The 19,651-nt window shown below is 53.7% G+C and overlaps 4 protein-coding genes across 4 annotated transcripts; all 4 read right to left on the reverse strand.

Annotated features, from left to right (window-relative positions):
• Positions 1-1,619: 1,619 nt before the first annotated feature.
• Positions 1,620-8,295, reverse strand: DSM5745_00105 (uncharacterized protein; the record flags this gene model as incomplete). Its single annotated transcript, XM_026742121.1, has 6 exons — positions 1,620-2,007; positions 2,245-2,857; positions 3,025-3,125; positions 3,271-5,333; positions 5,383-7,315; positions 7,370-8,295. The coding sequence occupies 6 exons, from the start codon at positions 8,293-8,295 to the stop codon at positions 1,620-1,622; spliced, it is 6,024 nt and encodes a 2,007-aa protein (XP_026607966.1).
• A 5,938-nt stretch (positions 8,296-14,233) lies between these two features.
• DSM5745_00106 (putative polyhydroxybutyrate depolymerase) lies at positions 14,234-16,785 on the reverse strand (the record flags this gene model as incomplete). Its single annotated transcript, XM_026742122.1, has 6 exons — positions 14,234-14,361; positions 14,412-14,555; positions 14,621-15,227; positions 15,293-15,599; positions 16,151-16,600; positions 16,658-16,785. 6 exons carry the CDS (start codon positions 16,783-16,785, stop codon positions 14,234-14,236), a joined length of 1,764 nt encoding a protein of 587 aa, XP_026607967.1.
• A 433-nt stretch (positions 16,786-17,218) lies between these two features.
• On the reverse strand, positions 17,219-17,987 carry DSM5745_00107 (BTB/POZ domain-containing protein; the record flags this gene model as incomplete). The annotated part of the gene is made up of 2 exons (XM_026742123.1): positions 17,219-17,819; positions 17,872-17,987. 2 exons carry the CDS (start codon positions 17,985-17,987, stop codon positions 17,219-17,221), a joined length of 717 nt encoding a protein of 238 aa, XP_026607968.1.
• Positions 17,988-18,790: 803 nt separating this feature from the next.
• DSM5745_00108 (BTB/POZ domain-containing protein) lies at positions 18,791-19,528 on the reverse strand (the record flags this gene model as incomplete). The annotated part of the gene is made up of 1 exon (XM_026742124.1): positions 18,791-19,528. One exon carries the CDS (start codon positions 19,526-19,528, stop codon positions 18,791-18,793), a length of 738 nt encoding a protein of 245 aa, XP_026607969.1.
• Positions 19,529-19,651: the final 123 nt, after the last annotated feature.

The raw sequence follows: 19,651 nt of genomic DNA on the forward strand, positions 1-19,651 counted from the left end.
AGATTAAGGGCTCCAGTTCCCTCATCGGACCGCAGAGAGTCCTACGGTAGTTGCAGTGGCAAAGAATTCGAACCCGCCACTGAAGGTGCTTGCATCTCACTGCCCAAGTGCAATCATATATCCCTTGCTGTTTAGCCTTCGCGCCCGAGCTCCAGCTGCGGATATTAGCTACCTAGTTGGATGCCGAACGAAGCAGCGTTGGGATACGTACAGCTAGGCAGGTCATGTATCAACTCTGGCCTTTGACTGACCAGTTGGACTGATAGAAAGAGATTGACCCAGCGGAAGATCAGATCAACTATCGCAATGGACTCCGTAAGCCCGCTGTTCAGGTTGTCGATCCTGCCGCTGCATTGACTGCCATCTCTTCACAGCAATTAGTTCCACGAGTTTGCGAGTGTAGTGCTTGTATGGGGTAAAGGTGGACACCGAAGCCTTTTCCAAGGAAAAGCCAACCTTGGAATACTATGGACAAATCCAATCGACGCGCACGTCAAGCTGAACCAGTTTCCACTCACTGTTTGAGACGTCGTCTATGGTATCTATCGTCAACCAACGCATCATACCTGGCTTGTGTCAGTTTCATCCCGCTCAGGCCCCAAGCTTCCGTGGCATGAAGAGCCCGCTGTAAAATGAACCCGACCGGTGTTGTTTAAATTAAGAGGAAAACTCGGTGTGGGGCACCTTATGCAAGCAGCCCCTTCAACGTTGTCCTGCATTGAGCGATGGAATGGGTTTAATGTGATTCATAAGATTTGAGTTAGGGTTAGGCACATGGATCTCGCCCGAGGTACCAGAGAGCCCTTAAACCAATGAACACGAACTTCAGAAGTATCCTGCAATTGTCAAACTCGAGCCTCGAAAAACAACTAACTGCTCTTCACTTTCTTTCCCTCCGGCGATGTAGATCTCCCCTTCCACTCCTCCACCGACGCCATATAATCCTCCGGCCGATACGGCACAACCGTCTCGTGGCGTGTCGAGTCCATGCCTTGTTTATCAAGATCGAGACCGTGGTTCAGGTACACTACCGCCCAGAGAGCCTGCACCTCGGCAACCCGAGTCGTGTTGAAGGTCGTCACGGTGCCCAGAAGGGCATGGAGCGGTCGTCCCATAGCCCGGGTGGGACAATGAAGCGGGCGAGGCAGAAGGGGTGCAGGACTGTTTCAGTTTCATTTGCGTCTTGGCCCTGGGCATTATTGGCGTGATATGTCTTGCTGTCTAGGTAGGAGCTCAGCATGGGGAAGCACGCGTAGATATCTTTGCGAATCTACTCAATAAGGTCCTCGTCCAGGGAGCCCGCAGCCCATGGAAACCCCATCTTCTGTTCAATGCCCTCCAGCAAGGACCAAATCCCAAACAACGCTTTCCACCCCGTACAAAGAATCATCGCCCTCGAATTCATCTTCTCCCCGGTGGACAAATCAACCGTATTCGGTTCCAACTTCTCCACATCCCCAACATACCCCCGCATCAACACTCCCGTATAAGATCAAAGAAATTAGCCGGAAGATTCAGAATCCCCACCGCAGTCCCAACCCAAAACGGACTCCCCCACGGCCTCGACTTCGCTGTCTCTCCGTGCCCAGCGTACCGTGTTGCCCTAAGCATATCCCACTCTAGGCCCCCACAAAAGCCGCACAATCAGACAGCCAAGCTACATCCCATGCAGAAAGCTGCGTATAGGATTCCTTGCCCAGATACACGGTGAACCAGCCCAGGACACGAACGAGAGGGAGACTCTCGAGGAGAATATTCAAGGGGGCTATAACGGGTGCCGGGGATATCGATGCCGGCCCGGTGCTTGATGCGCGGATGATCCAGGCGACGGGGTGGCCGGTTGATGCGCAGGCGTAGACAGCGTCCCAGGCGGATTTGCTTCCGCCGAGGACTGTTATCGGCCAGGAGAGCTGGCCACTATTGTTGACATGGTTGGCAGACTCGGCCAAGATTGATCCTTGGTGCGTGGCAAACTCCTTTACACGGAAGAGCGGCGCTGACTGAGTCCTGGCCTGGGAATGTCGGGATGCGCGGTTGGGATGTCAGTCCCATCGCGAGGATGAGCTTGGGCGTTCGGATCCAGCTCTTCTGCTCCTGCTCCTGCTCTCCCTATTCTCCCTCTGTTGTTGTCGCTGCCGTGCACGTAACAACTCACCCCCTCCCCTTCCCTCTTGCCGATACCCAATCCCGTCCACCCTGCACTTCACGCGTCTCCTCCCCATAATCCCAAAACACTCCGCATACGCCCTGAGATGCCCATGCACCGCGTGTCCAGCTATATGTCCAGCAGCTTCCACTCGGTGCGGCACAGCGTCCTGCATCGCAAAATCACGGTACGCGTAGCTCCTGAGCCGGTTCATTCGTACGTAACCCTGGATATAGCCGCTCTTTGCACAGACTCCACCCAGTGAGCCGGCGGAACCAAGGACGACAGGCTTAATATCGGCATCGAGGTCCAGTGCGCTCTTTGCGGCGGCGAGGCCGAGCCAGCCTTGCAGCCCGGAGAAAGGGGTAGTCCACCATAGCTGGGCGCGGGCAGGGTGGGATGCTGGAGTAGGGTATGTATGGGCGGTACCGGCGCCGACGATCACCAGGTCCATTTGTTTCGGGTCTGAGGCCATTGCGTCTTGGTCGGTGTGATGGAAGGAGATAGGGGTTGAGTTTTGCATTCCCTTATACCCTATGGGCGTGAGAAAGAAATAGTTCTCGTTCATCACCGTATACAGACCCCCTCCTGTAGAACCTTGGAAAGTAGAGGCTGTTTCTTGCCCAGCGTATCCGTACCATAGGAAGCCCTTGCTGGACTTGGCCAGGGTCTGGCCTAGACGGCGTTGGTGCATACCTTTAGCTACAGTTGCTATACGATGAGCTAACCCTATCTACCTAGGTACCGTGATACCAACCAGAAAGCCAAACATGTCTGCACGGCACGGCATTGCACGCTCCGTACGCCCCTTGCGCAGGCTAGGATGGTTTCATGGCAAGACGATAGACACCCAGATATCGGAAGATAACTGCACTTACCCCGCGCTCTCTCTACTAGAATGAATGCTTGATATGCGCCGAGGACGTACGGGCCCATGTAGACCACCTCCCTTCCACCATCTGTGTAAAAGTACCTTACGCTGAAAGAAGGACAAGTTAAGTTAATCATATCTCATGTCTATTCTATATCAAAGTAACAAAAGTAAATACGTGAAGTGAAGCAAAGCAATCTATATACATCATTAAGCCATTACCGCTCAAAGCGTAACCCTCCTCCCCTCAAACGGCTCCGCCGGCCACCCCTGCATCGTAACGCCATCATCAACGCAATCACCAGAGAGCACAAGCGTATGCTCAAGCAGACCGGCGTCATTCCCCATCGTCGCGCCGGACATGAGTCTTGACCCGGTGCGCAGGATGCTCCGGTCGCCAACGACAAGCGGATGCAGCTCGAATTCACCCCTTGTATTCAGATGGCAGACCAACGACGCATCGTCAACTGCGACCCGGTCGCCGAGGGTAACCATGTCAGGCTCTGTAAGCAGGATGTTGGGGTCACCGTTCGAGAGGAGCGAGCAGTCCTTGCCGATTGTTGCGCCCATGAGGCGGTAGAATGCGTTGAGGTATGCGGTGCCCGAGAGCATAGGCAGGACGCCGATGCCGCGGTAGGAGTCCTTGATGAGGGTTTCGACAGTCAAGTAAAACTGCCAGCGCTGGTTGTAGGAGGATTTGTCCCAGTGGTATGCGCCTTCTGTTCTGCGGCCCATGACGGCCCACTTTGTTGCGATGACGACCGTGACGCCGATGATGGTTTGCGCGAAGGACACGGCGGAGACCACGGCTGTGAACAGGCCGTAGACGGAGAAGGGCTGCCACCACTCGCGGTCGAAGGCGCGGTATTCCTGTCGCAAAGCGTGCGCGAGGACGAGGAGGCCGGCCAGCACGCCCATGAGCCGCCAGACGGTGGAGAGGATGACCATGAAGGTTGAGTAGCAGACGATGCCGGGGATGGGGATGACGGAGAAGTTGGCGAAGCCTTGGTAGAACGCACGACCGAAGGGGCGGGTTGTGTCGCGTTCCATGGGGAGCTGGCGGGCTGATGCTTCGAATGCCTTTTTGTCGAAGGGCTCAGGGGTTGACGAGCCGGAGTTGTTGGCTGTGACTGTGGCGGAGCCAGACGAGGAGGATGGGGTCGAGGCCTTGGGCTTCTCGTTGTGAAAAGATAGCTGGTTGTTGTTGGAGCCGATAGAAGGGAACTGGATGGCGTTGCCGTTCTTGCTGCCGGTCCAGACAGTGTCAGGGGGGTAGAAGCCGTTGCGACGGAGCAGAGAGCCAGAGCCGACCATGGCCATCTCGCCGATGGTGACGCCAGGCAGGACCACGGCACGGTCCCCCAGCATGGCCCCGTCCGCGATGGTGACGCGTTCTCTGCCGCTGCCGTCGCTGGTGACCAGGTACGAGCGAGAGCCAAAAACAACATCGTTGCCGACCTCGACGAGATCAAAGTCCTGGATGCCGGGGCCAACAGACGGCCAGTAGATGCGCTTGCCGACGCGGCCACCGAGGAGGCGGATGGCGACCGACACGAGCTCGTAGTGCTTGCCGATGAGTCGGGTGAGGGGACCGAGACTTCCATTGGGGAGGACCTTGAAGAGCGCCGCTTGCCGGATCTTCTGGCGCTGGGACATCTTCTCGATCGGGCCGGTCTGGGCTCGGCCGCAGGTGAGGTCGAGGAAGGTCTTGATCAGGAGGATGGCAATGAACCAGAGGATGGGACCGGCGACGGCGTAGTAGATACGCGCGAGAATGTGCCAGCCAATACGCGTGGGGTTGGTGAACCAGAAGACAATCACCCGCAGCATGTCATATCCGTGCAGGGGGTAATGCATCACAATGGGGACCAACCCGGCCAGCCAGGGCAACCGGTACGCGAACCCGGCAATCAACCCAAGGGGCTCGACGAGAAGCAAAGCCCAGAACCAGTGAGGCCCTTGAATGGCGGCCGAGTTCAGGTCCTTGTTCGCTTCGTCTGAGCTGTCAATTTCCCAGCTGGAGGAGTTGGGGCCGAGATATGTGTTGGGAGGGAGGTTTGAGCCGGGGGCGATGACGGTACGGAGACCGATCTGGGACCCAGACCCGATGGTGATAGGCTGCAAGAGCATGGACGTGTTTCGTTCAACGGCAAATGGGCGCACAATGCAGTTTTCCAGGACGACGTCGTCTTCCAGGCGGATGAGGTCGTATTCGCCCAGCGAGGCAGACTGGTGGATCGTCACGTTGCGGCCGATGTGGCAGCCCAGCAGGCGGTAGTAGAGATTGCGAGTGAAATCAAAGTAGTTGAATACTCCCTGTGCCAGTTAGCATGGATCCATGAAGCGCGCCTCGGAGGGAGGGTACCTTTCCACTAATCTTGATCGCCTTCTGCGTCAACCACCAGCGTGTATGATACGATCCCCACATGGGATACAGCCCGGCCTTGTACCGTCCGATGAGAAGCCACTTGCACAGAATAGCACACACCGGTGCAATGATCCCGATTGCAATACGCGAAGCCAGTCCAATGAGAACAATATGCAGCAGGCGTCCCATCAGCACACCATCAGGAGGAAAGCGTCTTGCCGTCTCGCCCATCAGAAACACGAAGATAGTCCATTGCAATCCAACCCGCATTGGATAGAAGACAAGCATTGGCAGCAGCTGGAGGATCAGTACGATTGGGTTCGTTGAGCTGTGTGTTTCGGTGCACCCGGGAAGTTCCACCGGAGCGCCATCAGGGGATTTCTTCGCGCAGGCCTGGTCGACAATATCAGTGATATCCCCAACAGTAGGATGCAAAAAGAGAACGTCTCCCGAGAGACGGATGCCGAATTCACGACGAAGGGTTGAGATCAGACGGCCGGCGGAGAGACTGTCTCCTCCAGCAGCGAAGAAGTCGGTATCCGCGCCAACCTCGTCAACAGCCTGGCTGAGCGCCTGGGCGAAGATGCCACGAACGCGGTACTCAGTCGAAGAGGAGTCGGCAGAAGCATTGAGAGACCGGAGGGCCTCATCCACGGCCTTCTCGTCAACATAGCTGTTCAGATCAAGGGGAATGGGGCCAGGGAGGGATTTCACGCTACTGGGGATGAGGTATCCGTGGACGGAATGTCGAAGAGAGTGAAAGAGCTCGGCGACGGTGATGGGGGATTGGGATTCGGAGTTGAAGAAGATGGCCTGAGGAAAGCCGTCGACGGGGTTGTGGCGCATCACTACGTCTGGGTTGCCGGAGGCCTCTGCGATAAATGGAAGAGCTTGCTGGCCGTCGATCATGCAGCTCGTATGAGGGATGGAAACCGTCAATGGCGTCCCCTGAGCCGGGCATTTGGCTTCAAAGTGCCTCTCAGCCACCGGGGTAGCGTCCGTCAGGGTCTCCAGCCCTAATCGCTGGCTCAACCGGATGCGCTGCAGTTTGTTGTTCGACTTGGGCACGCCCTCGTCCATGTACACAATCAGAGCCGGCCACTTTGGCTGGAGCAGCCGCTCAGCAAGGGCTTCATGGAGCTGTCGCAGGTCAGGCCGTGCTTTGCCTGCGGGTGTCACAATGACGGCGCCAACCACTTCCTGCAGGACGTCATGGGGAGTCGAGAAGGCGAGGGTCTCTGAGATGCGGCCATAGAGAGCAGAAGACGGGTCTCGTGCCGCTGAGAGAATTCCGCTTTCCACCTCAATGGGCGAGATGATCTCGCCTCCACGGTTGACGACTTCCTTGCTCCGCCCGGTGATGAACAGGTATCCCTCGCCGTCCTGATGCCCAAGATCACCGGTATCGAACCACCCATTCGCATCGAACGCATCCTTGTTGATGACACCCTGCTCCGTCAGATATCCAGGGAAAACGGGGAATCCACGAACGCAGATCCTGCCCGTCACACCCGTTGGCGCACGCTGTCCAGACGCATCCAGAATGGCGACGTCCGGCCCAACCGGTCGCCCTGACGTGCCCTCCCGATCGAGCTTGTAATTCGTCGGTGGCGCCACAATCGGCGCGCACTCTGTCATACCGTAGCTGGGAAGCACAGTGCACTGGAACACCTCGCGCAGTTGGACAGCAAGCGTCGCGGGAAGACCACCGCCTGCGTTGATAATGAACCGGATCTGGCTCTGCCGAAGGGCGTCGGCCCGGTGCTCGGACTCGGCCAGGATCATCTGGTGCATCGTCGGCGTCGCATAGTACCAGGTCGGACTCCAGGCCTCGACGACGTCCCAGAACAGACTCGGGTCGAAGGAGGCGCAGCAGATGGTCGAGCTACCGGCGAGCATGGGCGCGTAGAGGGAGCGGATCATCCCTCCCCTGATGCAGTTAGCAACGTTACTCAAAGAGGGGATCAGGCAGAGCAGGACATACACATGATGGAGCGGCATCATGTTGGCACAACGCGAGGTGCCGTCGAGCGCTACACTGTCCATGGTGAAGACGGCACTGGCAAAGAGATTGTAGGCTGTGATTGGGACCAGCTTCTTCTTGCCGCTGGTGCCACTGGTGAACAGGAGCACGGCCGCGTCGTCGGGGTTCCTCCTGTTCGTCCTCTGTGCTGGCACGAATGCAGGGTTCGTTGAAGCTACGGTGAAGGTGAGGTCTGGTTGTGGGTGGACGGCGAAAACAGGCAGGCTCTCGTCCAGCTGGACCTTGTCGACATCAGCTTCCAGCATGACAATCGCATCGGCCTCGACGGCCTCGACGTCCGCCCTCAGCTGCTCAGGGGCTACGGTCCTAGCCATCGGGATCATGGTGTATCGGTTCGCAATGGCCATGACCGCCAGGGCAAGGATCGGTCCGTTCGGAAGCATCACGGCAACCCTAGGCCGTCCCTGCGCGGGAAACGGCAGCCCGAGCTCAAAGTCATGGATGAAGGACCGGAGTCGTGCGTACGAGAGTTGCTGGTTGGAGGTCGGGTCGATGAGGGCTGGTCGAGAGGAGTCGTTGAGCAGGAGGTCAGGGAGAGGCGCGGTCCGTTGCTTCATGCGGTGTTGGATGCGGGCGAGGACTGTGTTTGTGGCCGTGTCCTTTCCGTCTCGAGCGTGCTCTGGCAGGCTGAGCCAGATGTCCTGGTAGCAGCGGAGGATGTCCATGGCCAGCCATGGCTCCGCAGCACCCTCCTCCTCCTGCTCATGCTGGTACGTACTGAGCAGCGAGTCCAACCTCTGCAGCGATCCAGGCTGCTGAGCATCACAGCGCAGAGCGCGCACTTCGTCCTGCAACATTTTCTCTCTGTCCTCCGGCCTCAGCTGGGGATGCAGTTGGGAGCAAACAAAAGGGCTGGGTCGGGCCATTGTTTGCGAGTGTGCAGCCTCCTAAATAGTTCCTGAATCCTGCCAGACTATTGCGCACCATCGTGCCACGGCATGACGCCTGCTGGAGGAACCGCCAGCGCAGGCTCGGTCTCAATCGCAATGCCATCCCATACCGGGGCCAGTGGGGCGGTCACACAAACTATTGGGAAGGACTAGAAGATCGCCAGGACGATGCCGGAATGGGGAGACTCCACTGTTAGGGATGGGTGGGGGGGTCTCAAAAATTGGGCATCCCGTTTAGGGCTGGGGCGGCTGTCACTGCGCTGGGAGTCTGGGAGCACGAGCAACGAACCCCTTCGGTGCTTAAGCTTATGCTGAACCCCTGCTCGTGTCGGACGGCAGTTGGCCTCCCGCGTGTATCCTGCGGGCCGCCTTGTCTAATTCGCTGCCACGGTGCTTGGAAGGGATAGTGCAGAGTCAGTATCACACCGGTCGGCCGGTGCAATTCACGCTGCAGCCGCCCTCGGCGCAGGATAAATGAGCGGTGATCAGCCCAGCAATTTCCACGAGACGGCAATGTTCGAGAATTGCATTCTTCGCTCTCGAAACGCAGATCGAGCTGATCGCTGCTCGCAAGCCGAGCCCGAAGACGTATATGAAGACGATCAGCCCGGCCATGACATTGACAGGCCACAACTCGGCTTCCCGAAACAACGGCCGCATCAGGCAGTTCTTCGAGACCCGGATGGCTCCGGTTGATGGCTCCTTGACTTCCAATGGACACCCAACACGTCATTCCGCCGCGGGCGATGATCATCGGCACTTCACATGGTCCTCGGTGCCCTTGGCTGTGGCAGAAAGCATACGTTTGACATCTCAAATACTTGGTTGAGAAGGGTCTCCGCCACTAGGGTCTCAGGTAGGTTCTATGGCTCCTGCCTTTTACTGTGTGCGTCGTCATCGTGCCTGCACCTGAATCTCTGTGTCTTTCCACTTTCGGCGCTTGGCGACAACAGCTGGGGAAACCTTCATTGAACTTGTTGGCAGTCCATCTCGCAAGGTTTGAATGCCCTGCATATTGATGCATGGCCAGCCCAATAGGGGAGACAGCAATCTGCACTGCACGAAATGGCTGGTGCCATCGACTGGCATTTGACAGCTCAATAGCGCTGTAAATTCCACGAGACGACAATCTGCCACTGTCTATCGGAGATCCAAGCATACAATATTCTCCTGAGCCACATCCCGCCTACGAGCACTAGCCCTACCAGTCTATCGCGCACTACCAGGATGCTAGTGATGGCGTCCCACCGCAATAGATTAAACTCCTTCACATGCTCGTATCCAGTTTCCTTCGCGGGCAGCCACTCGGGATTCGGGATTCAATTCCAGTGCCTGACAGACCCACTGATCGCCATCGCAAGGCTGGATGTGGATGACCTTGAGCCCTAACTCCTCCTATGTGCTTGCTAGGTACTCCATAAGGGCGTCCCGTCTGGCTCCACTGGCCCCGGTTGATAAGATGGCTGTCTGCTTTTTCCTATCGCGGTATGAGCATGGGCAGAGAAGTAGTTGGAGTAAGTAGTAACATAGTAAATCCATTCTGGTACTCCAAGACTCGCCGCGTATACTAAGGTGCTTGCTTGTTGTGCGACGTACCCCGGACTCGGAGTATCATGTGTATCTTCCACCTTCTACCCTTTCACCTCAGCGGGTTTCTAGTTGCTCTTACTATGAGTCCTTAAGAGAAGGTAAAGCAGACTCTGACGTGATGCAGAATTCTTCACCTCCATGGCAGCAATAGTCGGCGCATCTTCGGTTCGGCGACGATCCGGATCCGCACAGCGCAACGGCACAAAAACTCTGTTCCTGGATCACTGCTTGGCATATACCCAATTACGCGGCCCTAGAGAATGTCCCTATATTTCCCGATGTCTTCTGCAATCTGCACGATGATGTTGCGCTGCTACTTGCATCCGAAGTATCCCCATGTCCGTGCCACGGTGGCTTAAGCCACTCCGAGAGAGAACCTGGTACACAACCCTAACCTCCGTAGAGGTTTCCCAATCGGAATGCCGGGGCTCAATGCGCGGTTTGTTACAAATGATTGGACGCCAGTCGTTCTTGCTGTAGAGGATATCATTACCCCCATGCCAGCGGGTCCTCAGACTATGCGGCATTCAACATACGGCATGGAGTTCTGAAACTGCTAGTAGCATGGACCACCTGGAATACTCTGAAGATAGATGGGTCACTGTCGTCATTGTGCATATATCGATCTTCTCTCGCACGAGAGTCCCGTCTTCCAGAGCCCAACCAGCTTGCCAGATGAAGTCCCCAGTTACCAATCTCCCAGGCTTCCGTGTTCTCACAGCTCCATGAGGAGTCGAGACTCGGCTGGGTCGTATCTTCAATCTGCCGGATGCTGCAGATCATGTTCGGGGGCAGACTTCGGCCACCTCGAAATCTCCCTTCGCCATCCTCTGCCTCTGGCCTAGAGCGGTTAACCAACTTACCTAGGTATGCATCATTGCGCAAGAAGAAGAGGGCAGTGAGGTAATGGGATACTCCCCAATTCCTAGCTGGGTATATGCATATGTATCCAGCAGAGTAGTCGCCGCTGAAACAATGCTATGAAGGTATAACCTGAAACTGCTATCAAATGCCGATCTAGGAAATGGCTAAATGCTTCTACCGATTTGCTGATATTATTTGATATCCACAATGCCCATCTGCATATCTTCATCGTTATCCGGAATGTCCCGTAAAGACATCCACGATCATTATCCCCCTTGGTTATCTTCCACGAGCTGGACTTGATCTGCATATTGTCCACTGCACTATCCACCTCGCAAACGCCCATATACTTTACCAGAAACACTGCAGCTGTGCCCCGGATACCCCCGTACTCTCCAGACTCCACAGTCCAAGGCATGAAGCCACAGGCGTGGCAATCCCATGTCTTCTGTCTCCGATTACCTCACGATAGTACACGTCTATATCTGGACCGCAATGGCGGGTCACGATCTTGCATAGTGCATGGATAAACCTTGAAATCCTGTTTCATGCATCTCCCGTCTTGAAGATCACGGAAGGATAGGTGGCATACTCGGTAATCCTATAGGTTGTCGGGTAGTCGATCTCACCGTGGACTCTGTATAGAAGCTGGCAGTCTGCACTATGCAGTGAGGCAACCTCATCCTCGCAGCAGACCTCAAGGTCCACGTCCAGGCAGCAGCGATGCACCGGGAAGATCTTTTGATCCACCTACCACCATCTCATTCTTCACGATGTGCCCGAGATCTGGTTTCCCGACTCACCCAAGTGAGGGATTTCCATCAAGGTCCTGTTCAATCTCTTGAAGCTCGTGCCCGGGCATTTGAATGTCCTCCGTACACCGAAGTTTATAGTGGACTTATCCCAAACACCAGTAGTATGACGCACATTAACCAAGCTTACCCCGTAAACCTCGAGGCACAGCCGCACTGCAAGTAAAGTGCCATACAACACGAAATAATCGGCTCGGGTAGGACAGCGCCTGCAGCCCGCGTTCCATATTGCCTCTGCACAACGAAATCCGGCGACTCTGTCGGACGAGTGAGAAGCAATATGCGGTATACGAACGAACCTGCACCCCGGGCCAGCCCTTGCAGCGGCACGCCGCACATAAGAAAGATTTTCATCCCAACGGGGGGCCTGCGGATTTCGACTTCGCTGTCTTTTCCTTTTCGAACTTGGCCACTCGTCGAACACCGGGGTAGACGATGACCTATGGATCCATTAGTGGACGGGGTACCACCCGATTCCCGCCCCTTGATATCAGACCCTTCCGACAACTGCGGGACAAGGAACCGGAGAATCTTAGGGATGCTTCGCAGGGACGACGATGTTATGATGGGAGACGTATGGTCCATACCATTGTTTACTCCGTACCCCGCTGGCAGAAAGCAATCCCGGCCAATCTTTCCCATTCTATTTCATGGTTGTGGGGTTGTATGGAACAAAAATGGATGTCTGATTCAGGCGGCATAAGGCCTGAGGCCAGAAAAAAGGCCAGGCGGTGATTCTTTAGGCATGCTCTTGTCGCTCATCGTGTCTTTGATCTTGTGGTGGCTATCGAATATGTCTTTTCGTGGGGTTCGTTGAATACTGCCGGTCTGACGCAGATATATATCTCGGGTTGCCTTGAAATCTCGAACCCCAGACTGGTGATCCAGCAAAAAAGTGCTGTACATTGTAAGACGCGCCAGCTGTCCACCGCTTAACCCTTACGCAGTTTGAAAGAATCGAAGTCTAGAGAGTTGACTTGGTGTATCAGCTTCACTGGTCTTGCTCACTGGCAGGTCTTGCAACCAATAGCCGAGATTCGACGGAGACCCGCCTGTTCCAATAGCGAGGCTGGAGTACCACAGCAACCAGGGTGGCTACTATAACAGTGAGCTTGCCCTTTTCAAAGAGATTATCAGATGAGCAACTAGGGTGGGAGATGAAGGTAACTGCTGTCAATATATACGGCTGAAAGCAAGTAACGACAATACCAGCAGGGTAAAAAAGGCATTTCATCAAGGTGGATCACTATGGCTTTGCGTGCATGCTTGAAATCACCCAGAATTGTGCCAGGGCAGCATTGTACTACTCTTCCACTGTACTGAGAACGGTTCCCAATACCCGCCAAGGGTGAGATACTCGCTAGTCCAAGTGTATTTAAGATACAAACCTCTGGTAGAGGTGATATCTCAAAAAAATCTGCATTTTAAGGCTGGTTTAGAGATAAGTTAACAGGGATTAGAGCATCAGAGCAATGAGTAGCGTATATTTTACCTGTCTAATGCACATCAAGTCATCTATTCTGTAGGCTCTTCACTTGCTCCACGCTTATTCTTTAAGACATGAAATCCTCCACATCGCACGGTCCACATATCAAGACATATGCGTGTATATTGCACCCGAAACCCTGAAACTCACCATAGACTTTCAGCTAGCCCTCAAGGCTTGCGAGTATACCTAGCCCTACCTCTAGAATATCCTATATATTTTCGGGTGACATGCAGGTCCCATGGCCGCGCCTACCCTGGGGTATGACTTGGGCACGTATGCATGAGGACCAGCTTGGTGAAGAGAACATAACGGAGACAGCCGGCGCGATGGTCTCATGCAGAGATTCTCCTCATCGGCGACTTAGTCTCTCAAAATGGAAAGCAGAGTTTCGAGACTAGCGTGAATTTACCTGTGGAGCACGCCGTGTTGACAGGATATGCTACGCGCGTCGCCTCGTGGATGGGTTGAAGGGGAACGGTAACATGAATAGCTGGCGAGTCGACAACGATATCCCGCAGAGCATTAAGAAGACCGCCGAGACTTTTAATGCGGGATCAAACCTCACCTACTTCGTCATGAAAGTCTTTCCATGGCCCATAACCTCGGAATATGAAATCAGGCTCTGGCAGAGGGTCAGTCGGACATAGACAACGCCGACGGCGCTTCCCGTGCTCGAGAACGGATCCGCCATTATTAGACCTCGGATAATCGAGGACGACACTACTCGTAAAAGGCTTGGAAAAGAGCAGGACAAACGTAACGGCAGGCCTGCGCGATAAAAAACGCAGGTAGACGTGGTGAGGCCGAGTTCCGCACCTCCGATTATAAGAGTGCGGTGGTGGTTATGCTACGCCCAAAGCAGTGACAGACCAGGACCATCCATGACTGGGCAGCATGCAGTGTAGTTTCATTATGATTTCCACTGCCCATTCTTTGTAGCAAATTTTTCGCGACGCCTTGGGAGCAATTGGACGTAGCTGTTCCACCGACTTGACGCTTCTATTCGGATACCTATGCAACTCAACAGGCCAAAAGATAACGCCCATACCGGAACAGGGTTCCTCATAGATTAGACCGTGGCATGAGGGCCTCCGGGCAGAAAAAATTCTAGCGAATTGCTTGATGCGCCTCGGGATTCGCCGCCAGGTAGAGATCGTTCTTAGAGCTCCCAATGAATATGGTCAGATGCAGTCCCAGACATAGTCGCGGCCTCCGCTCGATAACCCTCCTCCGAAAAACCGCTGATTATTCTCTTGACCTGGTTCACGACGGCTTCAATTTGCGCCCCTATCAACTTGATTACTATTGTTGGAGGAATATATTGCGAGAATACGTACCGCCCTTTTGATCCGTGTCATCCCCATAGAGCCCGATCCAATCCCAGCACCCGAGAGGATTAGAATGAATTCCGCCGTCCCAGATCGTATGGAGCGAATTGTCGACTGCCGCCTGTGGATAGAGGATGATGATGTTGTTTGTATCTGCGATGTAGCTAGTTAGGCGCGGTCAGGTCCAAATGGGAGAAAACACCGAATGCGACGCTTACCTGCCCATTGATTATACCCGGTATCCCTCACAAACTTCTCACCGATAAGGTCGTAGCTTCCACAGCATCCATGGAGGACGACGTGGAGTTTGCAGACCGTCGAGTTGTTCCTGCAGTCATCGGGGACGTAGAGAAAGCCCTTTTCGCCCATACCGCTGGCACTCGCACCGGCACCGAATCCATCAGTCTGGTCAAACTCAAAGACATTTCCGTTTAGAGCGCCCATATTTCTCGACGTCAGAGATTCATTTTCGTAAAGCCAACCCAATACCTCCCCGGCCCCATCATACCCACAGTTGCTGATAAAAGGCGATCCAGAAACAGCGCAGTCGTTATTCCCGTCGCTATCAAAATCAGTGGGCATCGTATGTTCCGATCCAGGCGTAACAATATACGTCATAAGTTTCTTGTCCAGGAACCCCGATAGTTGATTCCTCAGCTGCGAAAGAACATTCGGGCCGGTCGTGCGATCCAACTCCCCGACTTGCATGTAGACCCTGCGATCTTTCAAGTTGGCGATATCGTCGATTTGCTTCCCGCTCCAGAGCTTGATGTTCTCTGTTGGCGTTTCGATGGCGGGGATGTTGTTGTTCATGCATGTGCGGTTCTGGGATCGTGTTAGTGTCTGTGGCACGCCGCCTATTTGTTGAGGGGTAGAGGGACATCACGTACGGGCTGGTTCCTCGCGCAGTCGAAGGGCCCGCCGGCGAAGACACCGAAGCCGATTTTGAAGATGCTAGAATAGGCGATTCCCAGCTGGGTTGCCATGAAGCCGCCGCTTGAGAAGCCGGAGATGGAGACTGAGGCCGGGTCGACATTGTAGGCGCCTAGCGAGGCCGCTGACGTGAGGTTGGGGTTGAGGATGGAAAGGACGGTTAGGAGGTGGAATAGAGGATGGGAATTAACCAATGGCATCATGACGATGGACGAAGAATCTAGTAAAGCCTCTTCGTCGTTTTCGATGGGATAGAGGAGGGTACTAGGTAGAGTGTGGTGGGGTTGGAATGTTGGTTTGGGGATGTTGGTGTTGCTCGGCCACGCGCATCGCGCATCTGTCCCCGCATGGCTTTCCCGCCGTAGGTACAGTATGGATTACGGTGACCCATGCACTTAGTAAGCTTCGTGGACGTAAACTAGACCCAAAAACCAGAAAAAATCATTCAAACATGATTTCTTCAATCTGAAATGTAGCTAATCAGGCTGCTAACTTCGGAATCCAGGAAGCTCCAAGCGAGACCTCACAAGATAACCAGGGACATCGCAGATACGTAGGTGCTTGAGGGCCCAAAAAGATAGCCCATCAGAACAGATGCCATATGCGTCGCAAATACCAGATATACCAAAGAAGACATAGGGACCATATATCTGTCTTAGACATAATAGTCCGCTGCACTGAGACGCTCGCGATTTCTTTCACCGGAATCCACTATTATTACCAAGCCCCTAGCAACATCCACAGCGAAGGCGTGCGGAATATCCCCTGCCTTCTCGCAAGTATTAAACCAAACAGGTTGCGAATGATAAACATACCCGTCAGTTATTATACGGCGTAGCGCGCAGTTGGGTTGTGTATGCTCATAGATGTACCTGACAATGTTATTCGAGGGAAATAGTCTTTGTGGTTCGTAAAGCTCCGCTACAAATGACTCGATAATAGCATTCTGGAAGCCAGGGCATAAGTGCTTATCGCCTAAGATGTAGGCACTGGCGAGTTCAAGAAATTTCACGTCACTGTCCCTCGATTCGCCAGGAAATGCTAGCACGCAGCCGGAGTATAGCCGGTGGGCATAGATCGCAAACACATCAGGGTTGTTGTCTGGGAGTTCAATACGCCGCTTGGTTGTCTGTTTCCAGGGACCGCCCAACGCCTTGTCAAAGAACTCGGACGATGAGCGGAGTAGCTTTTCATGGGCGACGGCCGACCTTGATGTTCCATCGCTTGTGTTTCCTACAACGACGGAGATGACATCGCCAAAGGCCCTGGAAGAGAAGAATGAGCTAAGCCGGAATGCATTGGCGAAGGGTAGTTGATCTCACAGCTCCCTGTCTTCCCTCGCACTGCAGAGCTTCTTGTTCTTGTCCGGTTCAGAGCTGGGAGATGCTTCCGGTTCACGCTTAGCGGCATGATTAGCGGCATGGTTAGTGGTGGAATTAGTGAGTGCCATCTGTAGAGAACGTGTGGGTAGGGGCTGCAAAAAGAGGCAGGAAATGGCAATGAGGTGTCCTGGGCATTTGCTGACCTAGAAACGGCGCAAAGGTCAGGGAAGGAGGATAAAGAGGGGTCGCTTGTAGAATGGATAGCGTTTGCAACGGAAGAAAAGTCCGCTGGGCGGGTTGGCTACCCTGCAGGTGGTCTTCCTGCCCGCTCGCCTTGCGTCCACCTTGTGAGACGCTCACAGAAATGGACCATTATTGGCTATCCAAGGGAAGGAATGTGGTTTCAAATTCTGTGTAGCTCGATAGAATCTTCTTCGCGTCATGCTACAAGGCAAACAACTTTCCAATGGTCAATTCTAATAAAGTAAAAAGAGAAGTAGCACTCAGCCGTGGCCAGAGGTGCCTATGAACAAGCAGGGCGCCATTGATACGGAGTGACAATTATACATAGTAGTCTTTTGGATCAGGCCTCTTCCTACTTTGGCCGTTGTTGCCAGACAGCGCCGCCTTAGCAATGTCCAAGATAAAGGTCTGCGGGATGTTTTCATCACCATTCCAGTCCTCAAGCCAGCCCTTGGTACCATTCATGATGAACACATCAACAACAAGACGGCGCAGAGAGGCATCAGGCCTTGTATGTGCATAGATGTGTTTCACGACATCGTTGTGGGGGTCGAAAAATTTCATTCTCTTGACGAATTCTTTGATAGCAGCATTCTGGAAGTCACCACACAACAGCTTATCGCCGAGGATGTAAGCATTGACTAAGTTGGTGAACTGGTTTTCGCCTTCTTCTGCCTCAACATTTCCCTTAAGAACCGCTAGGCTGCCGAAATACAACCAGCGGACGTACATCGCAAATATTCTCGGATCATCCGCGGGAAGTTCAATTATTCGCCGTGCAGATTCTTTCCAAGGACCGTCCAGGGCCTTGTCGAAGAATTCGTATGATGCGCGGAGTAGGTCTTCGTGAACAATAACAGATTTCGATTTCCCTTCGCTATCGTTCCCTACCACCACGGTGACAACATTTCCGAAATCCCTGCACGAATTAGCTAGACTCAACTGTATCGTTGGAAGACCTTTTGGCTCACAATGCGTGTTCCTCTTTAACGGTACGGAGTTTCTTCCTCTTGTCCGGTTCATGGGGTGGGGATGATTCCCGTGCGCGTTGGATGGGAGAGTCGGGGGTGGGCTCTGTGGATGCCATCTGCAGAACACAGGTGAGTTTGAGCGGCGATAATATGATGGGAAAAGATGATTGTACATTGACGGGCGAAGACTTTGGCAAGACTGCTGGTTGCACAGAGATGTTGCAGTGTTCTAGGGTCGATCAAATGGGGGGTAAAGAGTGGTCGTGGGAAGAGAGTTTCTGGATGGCAGCGTTTGCGACAGAGGAAAAGGTCGGCTAGCGGATGCAGGGCCGCTTAGCTGCCTAGGCAACATGCGACTGGGTTCTTCTCAGCCTTGCTCTGTCGTTAAAAATGTTCCTACTGGTTTATTCCAGATCGACTACCTATTAATCCTTCTCCCTTTGCCTCCCACTTTGAAAGAGTAGGAAGTGAAAGACAAGGGTCGTTTACAGCCCTGCCCTTTCGAAACCTGCCTACAGAGGAGCCACAGGGGCTCAACTATCCGTCTTCCTACTTGAAGCTCAAAGTATTGATGCCCATTAGAGGCCCGAAAGAACTCGCACAAATGTTTTATCTGAAAGAAAGCAAAGCAAGAAAACTGCTTCTGATGTCACCACTATCCCAGCCTCATAGTATTAAATGTGTAGTCAATTAGAAAGAATTAATTCTGCCTCGTAAGGGATGCAATCAAACGGTGCGTCATGCTTTCCAGTCACCTGCCAGTATTCTTTAGATATCCAAGGTCAAGCTCCACAATAAATTGTGAAAAGGATGGATGGCTAGGCCTACAGAAAAAAAGGAAAGTGGTATCAAAATGGCAAGTCCCGAGTAATAACGCCTGCCTGAACTTCATATGCCATCCTCAAAGGAGCAAGGTAGCCTATACATGATAGTCAGATGCCTTGAGAGGGCCATGGTCCGAATAACGCTTTTCTCGTGCTGGTAGCAATTCCCTGAGAATATCCACCGCGAATTCCTGCGGGATCTCATGTTCGTTCCAGTGATCCAACCATTTCTTGTCACCGTATCGATTGTAAAGATCGATCACGATGCGACGTAGTGCAGAGCCCGGCGCCGTGTTTCCATATATCCTTTTCACTATTTCCTCCCCGGGACGAAAGAGAAGTCGACAGGAGCTGTTGTACCAATTCATGACATAGGCATCAATAACAGCATTCTGGAACCCAGGGCAGAGTACCTTATTGCCAAACACGTAACAGTCAGTGAGCTCGAAGAAGTCGCCTAGAGAGGATTCGCGTGAGGTGTTGTCCACGATTGCAAGATTGTCAGAATAGAGCCAGTGGGCGTAGTGGGCGTAGATGGCAAATATCTCAGGGTTATCTTCTGGTAGCTTGACTGTTCTCTGAGTCGCCTCAATCCAAGGGCCATCCAGCGCTTTTTCGAAGAATGCCGATGAGCGACGGAGCAAGTTGTCGTGGACAAAAAATGATTTCTCCTCTTTTCCTACCAAGATGGTGATGACTCCCCCGCTTGTCTTCAGCCGGTCCTCTTTGGCGACACAGAGCCTTTTGTTCCTGTCATTGCTCTCTGTGGAGCTTGTCGATTGTTTGCGTTGGCGCTTCAGAGAAGAATCGGGGGTGGGTGGCTGTCCTGACATCTGGAAAATCGCAGCGAGTTTTAGTTGCTTGGAATGATCAGCTAGGGTGGAGTGTGTACCTCGCGCAAGGCCTTCTCGTTGGGCCACGGTCACAGCAGATTTATCGAGATGTCACGTTCAAGA

This window comes from Aspergillus mulundensis (assembly GCF_003369625.1).
Source record: "Aspergillus mulundensis strain DSM 5745 chromosome Unknown scaffold_0, whole genome shotgun sequence".
NCBI classification, from domain to species: domain Eukaryota; kingdom Fungi; phylum Ascomycota; class Eurotiomycetes; order Eurotiales; family Aspergillaceae; genus Aspergillus; species Aspergillus mulundensis.